This window comes from Carassius gibelio, chromosome A15 (genome assembly GCF_023724105.1).
Source record: "Carassius gibelio isolate Cgi1373 ecotype wild population from Czech Republic chromosome A15, carGib1.2-hapl.c, whole genome shotgun sequence".
In the NCBI taxonomy this organism is placed as follows: Eukaryota; Metazoa; Chordata; class Actinopteri; order Cypriniformes; family Cyprinidae; genus Carassius; species Carassius gibelio.
In genome coordinates, this window is record NC_068385.1 from 9,804,570 (window position 1) to 9,823,729 (window position 19,160).

Here is a 19,160-nt window from a genome sequence, read left to right on the forward strand (position 1 = left end):
GAAAGTTTTGAATAACCAGTGACAATATGCTTATTTTAGAACAGTCTGAACATTGCTCAAATTTATAATTTTGCCACAATTGGTTGAACTGTTTGTTGTTGTTTTGTTTTTGAATAAGTTATTTCTTAGCGCTCACTACCTCACACCGGGCCCCATGTCAGCTAAAGATGGCCCTGTACATCCCTAATGTTCATATTGTCAAAGGACAGTACTGTTTTATGAATGTTTTATGGCCTTATCTGGAATCCAGTAATTTGACCCTATTTATTTATAGAGTATTAACAGCAGTAATGGTGTTCCTAATTCCCATGTTAGCTTTGTGCCTCACTGTTCATGCTGTTTACATTATTTATGCAGAACAAAGAGGCATGCAGTCTTTGTTTCTCAACAGAGAGTGGGGCAGAGGGTGGAGGAAGTCATTTTCTTTTAATTTTCATAAAACCTTTTATATCAACACTGCTTACTTGATAAATCAAAAACATTTGGATTACTTTGCCACACTGTTATCTTTGTGGTTAACAAAGTAGTAAACATATTTTTCAAAAATGTGTTGTTATTCTGTTTGCCACAAAATATGCAAAATATAATTGCTATATAATATATGTCCAGTTTCTACAATATTGGCCACTGTTATGAAATTTTTTTTTTTAGACATTGTAGCCACCCAGACTCCAGTGTGTGACCTGACATTCCAGCCTTGTCTCATTCTGAACCCACAGTTTTCAGTCTGCTCCTTGGAGATGAGGTGACAGAACAGAAAATAAACAATGCTGTCATCTGGGATTGCAAGTCATCGTCAGGGAGGAAGGGAATTTGTCTAAGATGTCCCTAAACACACTGCAGATAAGTGTCCTAATGCAAGTGTGTAATGGGTCCTGACCACTTCACAGATATAAATTCTCTTTCCCCATTACGTATTCCCAAGGCACAGGGAAACTGATTTATATGTGCTGTAAAAGATATGCTGACACAACAGTTATTTTCTCCCCGACTTGAGGCTGAAAATGTGAATCCATCACATGCTGTTTCTGACCACCTTTCTGATATGTACTTTTGCCTGCATGAACACATTCGATACTTAATGGATGCGACAATGGGGATTGATCATATATGTAATTGGATTTCTCCACAGCATGCCCTGGTACAGAACATCAGTGCTGATTAATGTTACTTTAGATTTAAGTAAAAAAGGTGGAATCGTCACTAATATTTCAAAAATAGTGATGGATAAAGTGAAAACAATACAATGTTTTACAACAGAGTTTATGCTGTATGAATTTCATGCACCAGACAACAAGGATGTGTGCCATTCAATGGAACTGACAATGCCTTTTCAAGGTCAGTTCAATTTCTGAATTTGAATTAAGGATGCAGATCTGCAATTAAAATGTAAGTGTAAGAAAGCAGAACTAAAATTAAAGGCACTTTATAATAAGATTCTATTTGATAGTATTAGTTAACATTAGCTAAAATTTAGTGTGATTTAATATGATACAGTCATATTGAACAAAACATGAATTGAGCAGGAAGGCCCACTGCATATCCAGATGTTTCTGAGTTGAAACCAAGCTAGTGTTATGAATCCCGCTCCTCTTTCAAGATGTCAAATACTAATTCTGTGGCTCTTATCTCCTTGGAGATTTTACTGGCTATGTTTATCATATGTGTTTGTGCAATGCATTTGACACACCATTTGTCACAGCTGCACGTTGGCTTGATTCATTACAGAGTTATTGTGACCTCCTGTGACTGTGGATTATGGAGCCCAGATGTAGAGACTGACCACTTGCAATGTTCTTTAGACTTTCGAATGCTAAAGGCGAGTCCTTGCTCATAAATATATTATTTTTAATATTTAAATAATTTACAAATTGTGGATTTTACAAGTCTTGTGGATTTGGTCACATTTAGTAATCCGCTATCTTTCAATTTCTGTGTGAGTTTAGGACCTTTTTCACATATCCAGTTCATCGTCTTGTGAAAAGGGCAGGGGTCACCAAACTTGGTCCTCGAGGGACGGTGTAAATAGTTGACAAGTTAAGGTCTGTGTTTTTGGTCTTGTTAACTTTGGTTGGATGTTGTAAGTATAGTCTAGAGTACGACAAGCTTGCTTCACATTTCTCTTTGATAAAGCACATGCTATTCAACAATTTGCATCTAGTGTGATTTTGTTAAAATGTACATAAAGGTTTAAGTTATAGCAACAGCGTGCTGCTCGAGCACTTTACGTAAAGAGTCTGTATTGATTAGTAGGCTACATGACAAAACGTTGGCTAATTGTTCATCACTATAGTATACATTTACGTTGTGGTGGGTATATCACTGTTTAAAAAAGTACTGAGTTAAATGACTGACAGTTGGCTAAATGTTCTAGTTTCTGGAGACAAACTCCAACAAATTTCTAAAAATTCTATTTTCTTCTCTCAGAAACCGGTCGCCGTGATTTTGCCAAGTAAGACATGTTCCTGGATCAACCTCTTTTGATGATCCTGGATCAACATTACTGTCCAAAAAGAAGCACCTAACTCTGATTGTAAGCATAAAACAGATATTTCCTAAAAAGTTATATCTCAATTCTGATTGGTTGATTGGAATGTTGCTCCAGGATCAACAAGAATGTTGATCCAGGAACATGTTGTACTTCGTGAAATCACCTCACCATCAGAAACCAGTATCCATGTATTGAATATAAATAGGTTTAGTCAAATTTTACATGATCATATTTTTTGGAGTTGTTCGTTGACACATTTTGCTATGGACTAAGACGTGACATCTTTTGGCAAATATATTGATATGGCTCTATAAACAAACGATAAATTTTAAAAAAAATTTAAAAAAAGAACGATTTGAAACCGAGTTTAATTACATCCAGATGCCATGCCAATCCCATCTCGAACTTCCAGCCAATATTTCAATGGGACAGTCAGTATTGGATAACGCACGCCACATTTGTCCTCAACCTCCGCCAGCTGCTCACTTTCAGTTTGCGCTTTGCAACTTCACGAGTGTCTCTCGGTTCGTCATGGGTGTGATGTTATCCACAGACCTAAGTTACGGCTGCTTTCACTTCAGTTGTGCTCGATGTTTGCCCGGATCTTTATTCAAGTGAGGGAAAGGATAGTTTTGTTGTGTTTGTCGCCGCGTGTGCGGTTTGGAGATACGGAGGACATCACCTCTATCACTGGCAGTATGAGTGTCGCTATTACTAAATGACCAGCGGACACACTATCATGTAAGTGTCATCATTTAGTTTTTTCTTCGGTTATTTAAATCTTTTGATATTGACTTTTTATAGCTAATTAAATCGTGCTTTTATAACTTTAAGAAATTGTATTTGTATTTTCGTCTTATTGCCACGTCTACATATGATTTCTAAATCTAATATGACATTTAGCCGTGTGATGTATACAACAGGATATTCAGGTAGGAAACTTGGTAACAGGTTTGATGGTATCAGTGTTGTCAGTTTTACACTTCATTTAGTAATCATGAGCCTTGTGAGTTTATGACACTACAGGGTATTTTCAGTGTTAGAAAAATGTTCAGTGTTAGAAAAATAATTTAATGCGGTTATTTTGGGCAGATTTCTAGTTTTTTAGACGTTTACAAAAGCATCATAATGGTGTTGACTATTTGAGATTGCACCTATGTGACAAACTTAACAAAATAGCCTAAATAGTAAAGCAATTAAAAAGAAGAGAGTTATTTGAAATGCACTCTGCACAACTTTGTCTTTTTAATAGAATATTCACATTTTATTATAGTCCACATAAATCTAAATATAGTTAGAATAGCTTTTATTGTGCAGTGCTAAAACAGCATAGAGGATTGGGACATTGTGACAGACCAAAAGAAAGCATCTCTTTCTTTCCTTCTTTATGTTAAGAAAAGTGTTGGCAATAACGGTAAAAAGTAGGTTTTAGCTTTTTCAGTGTAAAATGTCTTTATTTACACCTTTATTCATGAGGGACACAAAAGACACTCTTTTTTTATTAAATGACTCATTTACGTTGACTATGGAAACTGCATTTCAGATGGTTTTAATGAGTCATAATGTTAACCTTGTCAATTAGGAATAATTGTAAAGGACAACAGTCTCCTTCAGTTATAATAGCTTATGTATTAATTCATTTAGTTTGATGCTTGAGTGTTCTTTCTACTGAATTCCTCTGATGAACACGTGGGTTATAGTGGGTATATAATTGCTTGATTTAACAAGCAATTTTACAAGCTGTAAAAGGCCTTTGGTGTTTACAACATGTTAGTTGCATAGTGTACAATAAAATATTTTTTCACTCACATTTGTCATATAAAACCATCAATCATGCATATACGTTTTTTTGCAGTGAATGATAAAAATATATGAAAACTAATACTGCAGTATAGTTGCATTTCATATTTCATTTAAACTCAATAGCTTTTATGTACAATCTGAATTCAATACAGTGGCTCTGCATGTAAACTTGGCACCTGAGATACGTGTATTCTCCTCTTCTGCTTGCTGTAATATTTGGCTGATTTTGTTTCTAGCAGCATCTCCACCATACGGTTGATCTTTTAAAGGTAAAGGGCAGTGTGGCATGTAAATCACTTCTCTGGAATGTTCCTTTGTCCCTTGGCCGATATGGCGTCTCTCTTGGTTTTGTTAGGAAACAAGTGCAACATTTAATCATTCCTTTTGAGCAAACTGTAATTGCCCTCTTTGGGATGCGAGATAAGAACTAACATTAAAAGCATGACTAGAAGAGAAGAGTAATCTTCCTGTGAACCAATGAGGTGTCTGCTCCAGTGCCACCCGCCTGAGCTAATAAGGGTGTTTTGTGAGGGTAATGTCTGGGTTGAGCACCAGATTGTGTGAAAGAAGCTATAACCCAGTTGCATGGTGGCCCCACAAGTGGCTGTTTTCAAACTTTTTTAATGAACTCATCGCATTTAAGTGTATAATTAAATACGTGGAGTAATTTGTAGTTTAAAACACCTACAGTAGGAGCAGATTTTATTGTGCCAACGGTTCACAGCAAAGGTTGAAGTTAATGGCTACTGAAGCTATTTGCATAAGGCTTTTTGTGGTCAGTCTTTTGCAGTTTCATGCAAACGACACAGGGTTCTAGTGCCAATGTAACGTGTGCAGCATGCTAAGCGTATCAGTGAGTTCTATTGAATGGTTTGATCTGGTCAGCAAACTGACACTGACTTCAGCAGAAACATACCATAAACATACATCAAGCTATATACACCAGCAGACATATGCTTATCTTGCATACCCATCTAACGTCTTAGAGCCAGAGGCTCGATCTGGATCATGATTAACACGGCTTCATTTTTGAATGGCTGAATCAGTAGAACCTTGTGTAAACATTCCCACCATGTTAAGTGTGTTATCTAAAATGTGAAAATGCCAACAGTCCACCAGGTCTCAGATGAGGCACGTTGTTGTTCGTCTCTCTGCACATTAGACGGTGTAACTCAACACGTTCTGTATTGGCTGGTAATCTAAAGCCCCCTGTGGTCCGCTGGACAAAATTAGAAGCTTTTAGTGAAGCTATTGGTGTAGTCATTTGTGGCAGTATTGACGTGCGAGAATAAAATATGAAGGTTAGGTCGTCGCCAACAGTTTAGATGGCATTTTAAACCTTTCCTTAGGCTCTTACAACTACAGCTTTTAACAGGCTTTTATCGATCACTGAAAAGAAAATGTCGAGGAATGCATTAAAGATCCTTTAACTTCCATGGAAGCTTTCCATTCCATAAAGGGTTCTTTGTAATGGAAAAGATTTCTTCAGAATATTAAAACACACTGAAGGTGTGGTCACATTAGCAAAAGCCTGTGGCAAAAAAGGTCCATTGCCAATTTGTAGCCATGCATAGTAACTTTCAAATGAAGCAGCTTTCTGTTGTTCAACACCACAAATACACATGATCGATTTGAACCAAATCTCCAATGGGAACTTTTTCACCCTTATACGAAACTCCCGCTTGTGTGAATTCAAATTAAACTGACTGGATTTCATCCATAAAACTTTGCAGAGCAACAGTAAATGTGAATGCACACTGAGAAAAAAAAAAAAAATCTTTTTAGAACTGTTCCCTGAAAGGTCTTTGGGAACACCAGATTGGTTCTTCTGTGGAATCGCTGCAAAACCCCTGAACCTTAATTGTTTGGAGTGTAGGAAAGCAGAAAGTACACACACACAAGCAATTACAAACATTACTGAATATGCCAAATGACCTTTTTGCTTGAGGACATAATGTCAGTAATCATTCTATAAGTTATGGGTTTCATTTGAATACACATTTATGAGAATGTTGTGAGCCTTCTTGTTGTTCTTCTTTCTTTCACAATGGCTTTCGACTCTTTACCCTGTCCTGACCCTGCTAAACTATTTGGCCACTTCAGTGTCACATAAACTAATCCTTCTCTGCTTTGAAGTTTTTCTCAGCATGACACCGCATTTAGTTTCCTTTTAAACATTGCTCTGGTTTTTTGCTAAGCAGGTGCCAGCAATTTCCTCTTCTGTGCTGCATTGCTGCCAAGTTGCAGCCTGTCAACACAATCACAGATGAAACAGAACAATAGCAGAAGTGGACCAGATGCACCAGATGAGATGTGGAGGTTTTTCCTCTGAGCTTTATCAAAAAACAGCATGAAGCCGGCCGAGTGAGCTTGAAGCTCTCTCACTCTGTCTCGCCCTGTTTCTGTCTTCAGAAAACATATCATCATGCTGATATCTGTTCTGATTGCGATTCCAATAAAACCCTTGACTGGGGACATCAGTGGAAAATGCGGCACTTTTATTGAAGTCATTAATTCGCCTTGCAGGAGGCCTGCCCTGGTCTCTCTAGAGACACACGGCCACCTCTCCACTGGAGCATAAAACACAGTTAGGAAAGGATTAAATACCTGCCCTGAATCAATACCAAGGGAGACGGGCAGTTCTTACTCAGCTCACCCATGTTCAGTCTGCTTTGTGAACGTGGTGTGCTGGTATAATGGACCGTTTCCTCTCAGAAACTTAAACAATTAAAAGGATCAATGCTTAGTTTTCCTAGTGATTTGATTTGGACAAAATAGGAATGTAAGCTAGTAATTAGTTTAATTTATATGAAGGAAAAACCCAACTTTCTTAAACATGTGTATTCTAATGAAGCTCATATCTGATGTTTATTATCATCATGACCTCAAGCACAGAGGTTCATTTGTGTGTAATTCAGAGGTTAAGAAGTTTCATTTCATGTATCTCTGAATGTTTGCATTTGCTTATGTATGCGTGTGTGTAAGTGCATGTCCGCATAAGAAATAGACATTTCAGGAAGTCAGTTGGGGTTTATTTTCTTCGCTTATGCAATGCATAGCTTATACAACGAGAAATGGGGTTTTAAATAACTTAAAGCGTTCACCCACAAAAAGAGATATTCTGTACAATATCCAGATTTATATTCAATATATTCTGCTGCTCAAAAATGTAGATTCAGTAAATGTTATAGCAGAGACACACTGATCAAAAGTCAGCAAACAGCAAACAGTCCTGTAATAAAAGACTTCTTTCAAACTTATCTATTTTTTCAAAGAAAGCCAAAATGTATGACAGTTTCCTGTTTTCAACATTGATAATATTAAGCACCAAATCAGCATATTAAAATGATTTATAAGGGATCATGTGACACTGAAGACTGGAATAATAGCTGCTAAAAAACATTGTCCCAATGACATTATCATGTATTAAAATAAAGGACAATTACTTTCAATTATAATAATATTTCATATTTCAATCTCACTCTTATTGGCACATTTTCAAACTTTCTTCAGTGATGAGACACAAGATTCTATTTATGTTTAGAATACATGCAGGCACAAGTGACAGGAAGCTGGATTTTTGTCTGTTCCTCTCATAAAGCATATAAATCATAATGGCTTCAGAAGACCTAAATAGTGCATGAGTACTATAAACCACTTCGATGGTGTTCTTTTTGGAGCTTGACAGTTCCTGGTCAGTGCGTGCTTTCCGCTTTTGTTTCATTGTTGTCGGCAAACCATTCCTTTAATAGTGGTTACAGTAACACACTTACAATGGATATATAGTGAGCCAACATTCCAGAGAGTTGAAAGCTTAAATTTTGAAGTGGGACTATACTTTTCTAGGTGCATGAACTCTGAGATACTTTAAGAATTAAAACTGATGAGCTTGATTTGGCTGTCTAATTGTTCATCAGTGAACAGCAAACACCATTGCTGAATTTGAATAATTTTCAGTCCTTCAATGCATAATGGGATCATCATCAGTGGGCACTGGCATGGTGTGGTAAATGATGTGCTTATGCCCTCAGGTAGACACCATGAGTATGTGTCGTGCCTAGCTACCTGCTTATTCATCATGCTGAGCAGTTTGTAGCCAAATTGAATTAGTTCCCTTTCAGTTGCCCAATGTTCTCATGTTAAAAGCCTTTGCTGTTTGATCAGCCAGGTGCATCCTGGCAGTAAAAAAAAAAAAAAAAATTTTTGTTGGGCTTCTTGCTCCACTACCATCATACTAAAGTTGACATGTCAAACTTAAAGGAGACATACAGTAATACTCATCAGTGGTAATGACACATTCATCAGCTTGTTTTTACTGTTGGCTAATGCAGACCACAAGACCAGAATGCTGTAAGTCTGTAATTACATTTATCTTTGAATGATTTTATTTTTTCCACTAAACATCACTCTTGTACAGGAAAGACTGCTGGAGGAAGCATATGTCTAGATAACATCAGAAAAATATTCAAACGTTCTGTTCTGTATTAATTCAGACACGTTGACCTGTTTTGCAATAGCAGGTTTTTGTGTGTAATTATTAGATTAAAGTGAACTGGCAGACCAGCGCAACCAGTCACTATTCCTTTTGTTATTCATGTCATAAAATGTATAACCGTTATAGCTTTTGTAGTTTCACAGTAACAAAAAATGTGTGCAAAACCAGATCTGCATGGTTACATAATTTTAGAACGGAAGGCTTTATTTCGAAAGCTTGTTGAATATTTGTTAAATTACGGAAAATATGCTCTCTGCTGCATCTCTATGTGTGATCTTTTTATCAGGATTTTAGAAAAAAAAAAAAAAAAGCAAAAGCTCACCCTTTTTTAAAGTGTATATCAACTGGCAATTTCTTTAAATGCATTTCATTTTAATCACCTTTATGCCTTCAATTATATGGTTTTGATGTGTCTAATACATTTCTAATAGTAAAAATATATCAAATATTCAATTTAGGTCAAATGTGATTTGATTGCATAATATTTATAATAAAATAAAATGTATCAAAATACTGGTTAAAATAAAGTTTTCGATTGAATATGATATGTAAATTGTAATAAATCATATACAAATACAGATACAGTGTAGCTCTTCAAATGACAAGAGTTACTAAATGTTTAACTAGTTCTCAAAAGTTACTTTGTTGTTATTTCTTTGAAATGTATCAGTGTTAAAACGTGTCAGATCTCACAGTCAACAATCTAGAAAAAGCAGTTAACCACAGGACTTGACCTCCCCTTTGCTATATTCTCCAGGGCTGGGCATAAACCTGATATGACAGCGGTAAATGCAGTAGCCTTAGTATACAACTGTGTGCCTCTGTGTGCTAGCCTTATACAGGACAAATTTGATCTTTTGATGAATTGTCACATATTTATTATATATTTAAACAAAATAGGGTTTCTAATGGTAGATATCAATACCTAGAGAGTTGTTAATATGTTGGTGTACTTCATGCACTCTAATAAAAGCAAATGAGATGCACACATATTGGGAATTAGCACTTATTTTACTCTATATTTGTTCAGATTTAACTAAAAAAGTTGAAAACAGAAATTATTATTTTTCATTGAAAATGCAATTTATAAGAGTTGTTCTCACATGCATTTCTTAATTTGCAGTTAATTTTTTTAGCATGTGTTTTTCCCTCATAAAATGTCCGGCTAGAAGTGACACATTGCCTGAGATGACTTTTGCCACTCAGCAAATCCATCCACCTGCGCCGTGGCCTTTGTATTATGCAAAGCCAAGTCAGTTGATGTGCACATGTCTGTGCGCAGGAATTCTGTCTGGACTTGTCCATGGTGCGGAGAAGTTTGGCCTGGAATACTTAGAGCACCACAATCGTGTAAAGCGTGAGCCAGCCTTGCCAGCCATTGAATAAACCCTGTTTTCTTCTTAGGTTTCTTGCTTGCAGAGTCAGCAAGGAGAAGATCATCATCACTGAATGAGAAAAATTCTCGCTCAGAGCCGACTTATATAGTGGTCAACCCCTCACCTTTTGGCGGGTTGAAGTGCCATTGGTTTGTGCAGTTACACGAATGTGAACAAATCAGGCTTCAGTATCAAAGTGAACAAGAGTTTACCCATAAGCGTTAGTGACGCAATAGGAAAGACAGGGAAAGGGAACAACCTGTTAGGGTTCTGTGTAATCTTTTGTGTGAGAACTGGAGAAGACTTAAGATTTAATAGAATTACTTTTCGTGAAAAGAATGAAAAGAATGGATTCTAAGAGCTGCTCTTGACGGAGCTCTTGTTGCTGGGCGATTTCAGGAACAAATTTGAATCAGCCCGCTGCAGAACTTTCCACTTTCCTTAATAGAGAGTCTATTTTCAGGCATTTCCTTGTACCACAGCTGTAAAACCTCATCACGCAGGAATTATTGGAATATATGAAAAATATATATTTAGATTTGCGTCATTGTGTGTCTATAAACATATCTCCATCTGTTGTCACATATGAAATATGAAAAATCTTGTGTCTAGTAAAGTTATATCTAGGTTTAGATCTAGCTATCATTTTGTCCTTCCCATGCACATTTTAATAAATCTTGTTTGTCCCAAGTGTCTGTTGCATGTCCAGGAGTTTTGCCAGGCCTGGCTGTTGTAGACCTTGATCTGATCTCTCACAAATGAGTGAATAAATGAATAATAAGTTTTTCTATTTTAGATTCAGTTTTTTTTTTCTGGATGCCTCCCTTTCACTCTTGTATTTCTCTTCCTCTCGCTTCCTGTCTCTCTCCAGCTCTTTGATTATGAAATAGTTGAAAGACTATTTGGAAATTTCCTAATTGGAAATCTACTGGCTCTTTTCTTCAAATACTAACTGTATTTGTTATTGTGAATGTGACGTGATAACATTGGGGTCTTTCCTATCAGACCAGAAAAAGGAGAGAAGTTTAAGGCAGAGAGTGATGTTAAGGCTGTCTTGTTTACACTCATTATTTAGCATGACCCAGTGAACCACAGAGACAACACAAAACATAAAGTTGTTAATTGCTATGATAAAATCCATCTGGCAGTCTCCGGGCCTAATTCATTACTCTTAGCTAACCACAGTTACACAAAAATGCAAATTGTTATATCATTATGTATGCAACTGTTTGTTTTAGAAGGTATTTCCGCATTTGCATTGTTGTACAAATGCATGTTACTTTGCAGAAACCTTCAGGTCGCTCTTTAAACTGGACAATAACAACATTTGTTATTTCATGACAGAGCCTGTGCCTTGGGAGATCAGGTCATTCAGGGGTCAAGTGTCCAGCCTTCCGTTTCCTATAAATTTTTCCTGCGTGTACCATGTCCGTCACACAAAAAGTGTGTTTCACACAAAAAAACAACGAAAACTACATCACAAGGAGCAGGTAAAAAAGTTGACCTTTTGAGCTGTTAGGAATAAGGCTGATTTGATTGACATAATAACCGTATTGAGCACTTGAAATTGAACCTCAATTAAACAGGCTTCTTCTGTATGCGATAGCATTTTGCAGGGGTGGATTAAAAAATTTAACATTTAAAAGTAGCATTTTAATTAGTGTATTAAGTCGTTCTCTGCTATCCCTTTTCACTGAAATAGTGCTGATTCTTGCGCTGGTGTATTGCCGAAATCTGAGCCAGTGATGGGTTGCTGTTTGCAGGAGAACTGAGAACCTTAGACCGAGTACTGAAAATAGAGAACATATTTTAACATCAAAATAAATTCAATTCAGTATTACAACAAATTAAATCAGTTTATGTTATGCAAACGCAAAAGGGGTTTCCATCATGCAAAACGACCACTGCTGATGCATTTAGCTGACTCACATCTCGTCCCTGTATGTTGCGTTGTGTAAAATAAAATAAATTACAGAACACTAAATACTTTATAGATTAAATGAAGCACATACAAACCTTAATTTCACTGACGAAGTGCACCAAAATAGGCAGCACTGAGAACCGTTCTCTCCTGAAGAGGATGCAGAAAGCCTTTGCTCTGACTGTGACTGTGACTCAAAAGCTCGGTTGAAGTAACCCAGCACTGGGTTTTTTTGTCTGAGGGATGGGGTGTATGGTTTTAGCTGTCAGTGAGAGTGACCCAACCACTGAGCCAACGTCTGGGAAGCACAAAAACTACCCAACATTGGAGAAAACAGCCCAACATACAGCCAAGGCTCATCTCAGCAGTTGGGTGATTTATCTATCTACCTGTCCAAAACTTTTATGGTCCTTAGAAAAAAGAAATACAGTCTTAGAGCAACTTGAGTTTAGTAAAAGATGATCAAATTTTTTTTTTTCGTAAACTGTCTCTCTGTCTCTGGTAAAAAAAATTATTAAAAAAATTATATATATACACTCACCTAAAGGATTATTAGGAACACATTACATTATATTTACATTTATCTGATTCTTTTATCCAAAGCAGCTTACAATTGCTATATATGTCAGAGGTCACACACCTCTGGAGTAACTAGGGGTTAAGTGTCTTGCTCAGGGACACATTGGTGTCTCACAGTGGATTCAAACCCAGGTCTCTCACACCAAAGGCATGTGTCTTATCCACTGTGCCAACACCACCCCGAACACCATACTGATACTGTGTTTGACGCCCTTTTGCCTTCAGAACTGCCTTAATTCTACGTGGCATTGATTCAACTAGGTGCTGAAAGCATTCTTTAGAAATGTTGGCCCAAATTGATAGGATAGCATCTTGCAGTTGATGGAGATTTGTGTGATGCACATCCAGGGCACGAAGCTCCTGTTCCACCACATCCCAAAGAGGCTCTATTGGGTTGAGATCTGGTGACTGTGGAGGCCATTTTAGTACAGTGAAATCATTGTTGTGTTCAAGAAACCAGTTTGAAATGATTCATGTTTTTTGACATGGTGCATTATCCTGCTGGAAGTAGCCATCAGAGGATGGCTACATGGAGGTCATAAAGGGATTGACATGGTCAGAAACAATGCTCAGGTAGGACGTGGCATTATAATGATGCCCAATTGGCACTAAGGGGCCTAAAGTGTGCCAAGAAAACATCGCCCACACCATTAAACCACCACCACCAGCCTGCACAGTGGTAACAAGGCATGATGAATCCATGTTCTCATTCTGTTTACGCCTAATTCTGACGCTACCATCTGAATGTCTCAACAGATATCGAGACTCATCAGACCTGGCAACATTTTTCCACTCTTCAACTGTCCAATTTTGGTGAGCTTGTGCAAAATGTAGCCTCTTTTTCCTATTTGTAGTGGAGATGAGTGGTACCTGGTGGGGTCTTCTGTTGTTGTAGCCCATCCGCCTCAAGGTTGTGTGTGTTGTGACTTTACAAATGCTTTGCTGCATACCTCGGTTGTAACGAGTGGTTATTTCAGTCAAAGTTGCTCTTCCATCAGCTTGAATCAGTCGGCCCATTCTCCTCTGACCTCTAGCATCAACAAGGCATTTTTGCCCACAGGACAGCCGCATACTGGATGTTTTTTTTCCCTTTTTACACCATTCTTTGTAAACCCTAGAAATGGTTGTGCGTGAAAATCCCAGTAACTGAGCAGATTGTGAAAAACTCAGACCGGCCCATCTGGCACCAACAACCATGCCACGCTCAAAATTGCTGATTCTGACAATCAGTTTGGAGTTCAGGAGTGTACTGTATACACTCACCTAAAGGATTATTAGGAACACCTGTTCAATTTCTCATTAATGCAATTATCTAATCAACCAATCACATGGCAGTTGCTTCAATGCATTTAGGGGTGTGGTCCTGGTCAAGACATTCTCCTTAACTCCAAACTGAATGTCAGAATGGGAAATAAAGGTGATTTAAGCAGTTTTGAGCGTGGCATGGTTTTTGGTGCCAGACGGACCGGTCTGAGTATTTCAAATTTAATTTCCAAAATTGGACAGTTGAAGACTGGAAAATGTTGCCTGGTCTGATGAGTCTCGATTTCTGTTGAGACATTTAGATGGTAGAGTCAGAATTTGGCATAAACAGAATGAGAACATGGATCCATCATGCCTTGTTACCACTGTGCAGGCTGGTGGTGGTGGTGTAATGGTGTGGGGGATGTTTTCTTTGCACACTTTAGGCCCCTTAGTGCCAATTGGTCATTGTAATGATGCCACGGCCTACCTGAGCATTATTTCTGACCATGTCCATCCCTTTATGACCACCATGTACCATCCTCTGATGGCTACTTCCAGCAGTAAAATGTTGAACACAACAATGAGTTCACTGTACTAAAATGGCCTCCACAGTCACCAGATCTCAACCCAATACAGCATCTTTAGGATGTGGTGAAACGGGAGCTTCGTGCCCTGGATGTGCATCCCACAAATCTCCATCAACTGCAAGATGCTATCCTATCAATATGGGCCAACATTTCTAAAGAATGCTTTCAGCACCTAGTTGAATCAATCCCACGTAGAATTAAGGCAGTTCTGCAGGCGAAAGGGGGTCAAACACAGTATTAGTATGGTGTTCCTAATAATCCTTTAGGTGAGTGTATTTTAGCTATTTTCAGTCAAGAAAATGCTCAAAAAATAGGGAAACAATATAAGTGGAATGGAAATATATCAAAGGAACTGGTTGAAGTCTAAGTTATTCTGAAATTTAAAAAGTTCCAGTAGTATAAATTTCAAATTTATTCAAGTCTAGAGAATAAACTGATAGGGTTTTGGGATGTTGTCCCCCCAGAGTCTGAATCACATTGAGTCATTTCTCCACATTGTTCAGCTATTTCCTTTGAGCCTGAAGTTTAAACGACACTGACTTACTTTGAAGTTATTAAATTTAGTTACATTTACTTAAGGGAAAAAAAAACTTTAATAATGCGAGAAGCATTTGTAGGGCTTGTTTGAAATAATATTGTGCTGTCTTTTTGTGATTGTAATCTTATATATGGATGCTAAAGTTTGCACATGCACTGCCACCCAGTTAGTTTTCACACTAGCATATCTGATTTATCTCTTCTGCAGTCACAGTTTCTCTATGAAGCCTAGTGCAACATCACTACAGTTAAATACTGTAGGTTAGGGGTGGGAATAGGAAAACACACTTATTGTATCACAGTGCAAACAGATACACAGCACTGTTTAGGAAAGGACATTTCTCCACAATAACAACAATTGCAAACATTGCAGCAATCGTAAATAATGATTCATATGACTCCCAAACCTCAACATTTTTTTCTTTTTTTCTATTTTGCAGATGGATGTTGTTGGACAGACCTAAGAAGATTAGTCCCTGTGCAACCTTCAGAGATGAAAGTGACACTTTCATATTGCTAAAAAAAAAAAATCTTTAATCCACCTGAAACCACTCCAAGGTGATTGTTTCATGAGGATCAATGGCATGTTCTCTTTTGGACATGTCTTTGACCTCTGAGCTCTCCGAGGTTAAAACTAGCCAAGAAATGTGGTTGAGACATGACACACCAGGTCCACCATGCTAGACCGTAGTGGGCTGCAGTGTTACAGTTACAGTACAATACAATACTTTCTAGTCTTATTTTTAAACATTGCGTTGGGACCATTGAAGCCTCAGCCAATTTTGATGACTATATAAGTCTCTGAGGAAGCGAAGAGACCATGTGTAACATTTCATGCAATGTTGTCTCAAACATAGACCAGTTCTTCCAGCCGGTGCTGTATATTATCGTCATCGTCCTTGGCTTCCCGACTAACTGCCTGGCCCTGTGGGCTGCGTACAAGCAGGTCAGACAGAAGAATGAGTTGGGGGTCTACCTGATGAACCTCTCGGTGGCTGACCTCTTGTATATAGCCACTTTGCCACTTTGGATTGACTATTTTCTCCACCATGACAACTGGATCCACGGTCAAGTGTCCTGCAAGATGTTCGGTTTCATATTCTACACCAACATCTACGTCAGCATCGCCTTCCTCTGCTGCATATCCGTGGATCGTTACTTGGCTGTGGCTCATCCCCTGAAATTTGCTAAAGTCCGCAGGGTCAAAACAGCCTTGCTGGTCAGCACCGTTGTGTGGGTAACTGAAATAGTGGCTAACTCTGCACCTCTCTTCCATGATGAGCTTTTCAAGGACCGCTTTAACAACACCTTTTGCTTCGAGAAGTATCCCATGCAGGATTGGGTGGCGGGGATAAACCTTTACCGCACTTTCCTCGGCTTCTTTGTGCCTTGGGGTGTAATGTTGGCTGCTTACAGAGGCATCCTGAGAGCCGTGCGCAGTAACGTCTCGACCGAGCGCCAAGAGAAAGCCAAAATCAAGAGGCTGGCCCTCAGTTTGATCCTCATCGTCCTCCTCTGCTTCGCTCCCTACCACGTCCTCTTGCTGTGGCGCAGCATCCTTTTCCTCACCAACCCTTGCGATTGCGGTGCTGAAGAGAACTTGTTTGGTGCTTATCATGTGACTCTAGCACTCACCAGCCTCAACTGCGTGGCAGACCCCATCCTCTATTGCTTTGTTAACGAAGGGGCCCGTAATGATGTGGGCCGGGCCCTCTCCACTCTCTTCGGTCTCTTCCAGTGGTGCCAAAGCCCAGAGGCGCTCATGGGGGCATCCATCACCGTGGAGACGCCGTTGGCTATAAAGAAGCCCGATTTCTACAGTGAGGTCAAAACGAATGCCTATAAAACTGACATTGAAGTGCTCAAAGATGAATGCCTTCAAATGACCATTCTCAGTGTTAAAAAGTGAAGTTAAATGTCAGTGAAACCTACAGCAGTCCCCTGAAGTGTGTGGACACTTACTGTATGTGCGCACTTGAAACTGAATTGTTTTGTGAAAATGGCAAAATATTAAACCAAGTGGCATCTTCAAAAGCTGCTGGATCTTTTGTTAAAAAAATTATATCTGTTTTTGTGAGCCATTTTGTCAGTGACTTTTAAAGCCCAAAGTCTACTTAGGTTTTGAGGTGAACCCCTAGCTGCTTGTGTTTGATAGCATGCTCAAACACCGGCCCTCAACACATGCCCTCTATGAAGTTTTGTTCTTGTCCAGTGTCTACGCTATTTCTTTTTTTTCTAGAAGTTATGACTGATAAAATTGTATTTGCGCCTTAAACTAGAGTTGCATGTATCTCTTAACCCCCTCACACAAGTGCTTGTCAACAAAAGAATATTTTGTTGTTGCTTTCTCCAGTAGTTTATTTTTCTGTTTTGACTTAGTCAAAATTGTCTCCACTTTGTGGACAAGTTAATTACTGCAGAAACATTCAAGGTGCATGTGCGAGCTGCACGCATACAGGATGTACATGTTATGATGATGAAGCTACTTAACAAGTTGATTTTAAAAGACTCTTAACAACCAAAAAAAGTCTGAATAGTTTTTTATCTGAATTTTGAACAATATTTCATTTTACAATTTAAAACACAACAAACTTGTTTTCCTTTTTCTTTTTTTGCTTGAAAACTGTGCTTCTGGTATCTGTATTATATTTCTGTCAAACTAAAACAATGCCACTTGATTTGATTTTGTTATGTAATGCAATAACATTCAGAATTTAAGTGCGGCTTAAAGGTATAGTTCACGTAAAAATGAAAATTCTGTCATAATTTACTCACCATCACGTTCCAAACCTGTGTGACTTTCTTGTAGAACTCGAAAGAAAATGTTTTCTGTAATGTCTCAGTTTTTTGTTTTTGTCCAATAAATGAAAGTTGCTTAGATCAGGGGGGGTTTTTTTGGACTCCATTGACATTATAAAAACATCATTTCAGGAACAAAAACAATTTAAACATTCCATATACTATCTTCTTTGGTGTTCCAGGTTTGGGTCAGCTTAATAGTCATCAGATAATGACAGAAGTTTTTCTATTTTGAGTAAACAATCCCTTTAAGTGTAATTACTTTTTGGGGCTGCTGTATATACACCTATGTGTACCTCAAGTTTTGCACAGAAAAGGTCTACGATAAAATCTTTAATTTGGAAATGAGGATTAATAAATGTCAGTGAAATGCTGATGTCAAAAAGCCCTTCTCCTTTTGAATGTTTTATATGTACATGCCTGCTATTTGTGTCTGTTCTTTCTAATCTACTATCCCTATTTTGACATTATTATTGGTCTTAGGCGCAAGCCCAGTTATTTATTTCCCCACTCTTGTCACAGTCAACACAAATACTGTCTGGGTTGTTTCAGGTGTTGTTTTAATATGCATCTTAATACATTGTATAAAGTCTTTAACAAGGGGAGCATGTTTCTCTCAGCCGTCTCTTGTTTGACATCCTTTCCGTTCGGTGGCCCACAGATACACAAAATGGAAACTGTTTTCCAAACAATGGGCTTTGCTATTGTTTACATTTTTTTCTTCATTAGTTCTCCAGTTGGCCTCTTTCAGCCTACCAAACTGGAAGTCCTGAATGTCAGCAGTGAGAATGTAATGGATGCCGAAATAAAATATATGATGTGGGCCGTTCTTCTCTTCTGTAATTCTCAGCTCTTTTCTTCTGATAAATTCTATATTTGGCAACATATGTTGATAAAGGAAGTGATAAATTGATATAAAAAGGGAATGTTTTTATGATATCATGTGTGATCAAGGGCAATGGCATTAGGTAAGTACATGAGTATACACATGTGGCCATTTACTGTAGTTTAGTGGAAAATCACACATCTGTCAACATAGCCATTTATGTGAAGATGTGCTAACACAGATTAGTCATTTTGACTCCAATCAGCCACTGTAGAGAAGAATCAAGCTGCTTCTGAAGTGTGTCAGATTATTAATAGAGCAGAACACTGAGCTGCCAGTAAAATGCTCAGGGGGGACTTCTTACATATTCTGTCAACACAAGACTTTATCTCCAAAATATTTATGTATGCTACATTGGCTAATTCCTGCATGTTGTACACAGGAAATCTCTCTCCACTAGGAATATCTTTTTCTGTTGTTAGTGTTAAAAAATGACAATTA

The 19,160-nt window shown here is 38.0% G+C and overlaps 1 protein-coding gene across 2 annotated transcripts; it reads left to right on the plus strand.

Annotated features, from left to right (window-relative positions):
* Nucleotides 1-2,899: 2,899 nt before the first annotated feature.
* On the plus strand, nucleotides 2,900-17,921 carry LOC128028544 (G-protein coupled receptor 4-like). 2 transcript variants are annotated; one of them, XM_052615783.1, is made up of 2 exons: nucleotides 2,900-3,232; nucleotides 15,475-17,921. In XM_052615783.1, exon 2 carries the CDS (start codon nucleotides 15,855-15,857, stop codon nucleotides 16,941-16,943), a length of 1,089 nt encoding a protein of 362 aa, XP_052471743.1. In that variant the 5' UTR covers nucleotides 2,900-3,232; nucleotides 15,475-15,854; the 3' UTR covers nucleotides 16,944-17,921. The 2 variants fall into 2 exon arrangements, with proteins under 2 accessions (XP_052471743.1, XP_052471744.1); XM_052615784.1 differs by lacking the exon at nucleotides 2,900-3,232 and adding an exon at nucleotides 11,390-11,655.
* Nucleotides 17,922-19,160: the final 1,239 nt, after the last annotated feature.

What these genes read in the sequence shown, in the direction of transcription:
- LOC128028544 (XM_052615783.1), top strand. Translation starts at nt 15,855, where the DNA reads ATGTGTAACATTTCATGCAATGTTGTCTCAAACATAGACCAGTTCTTC.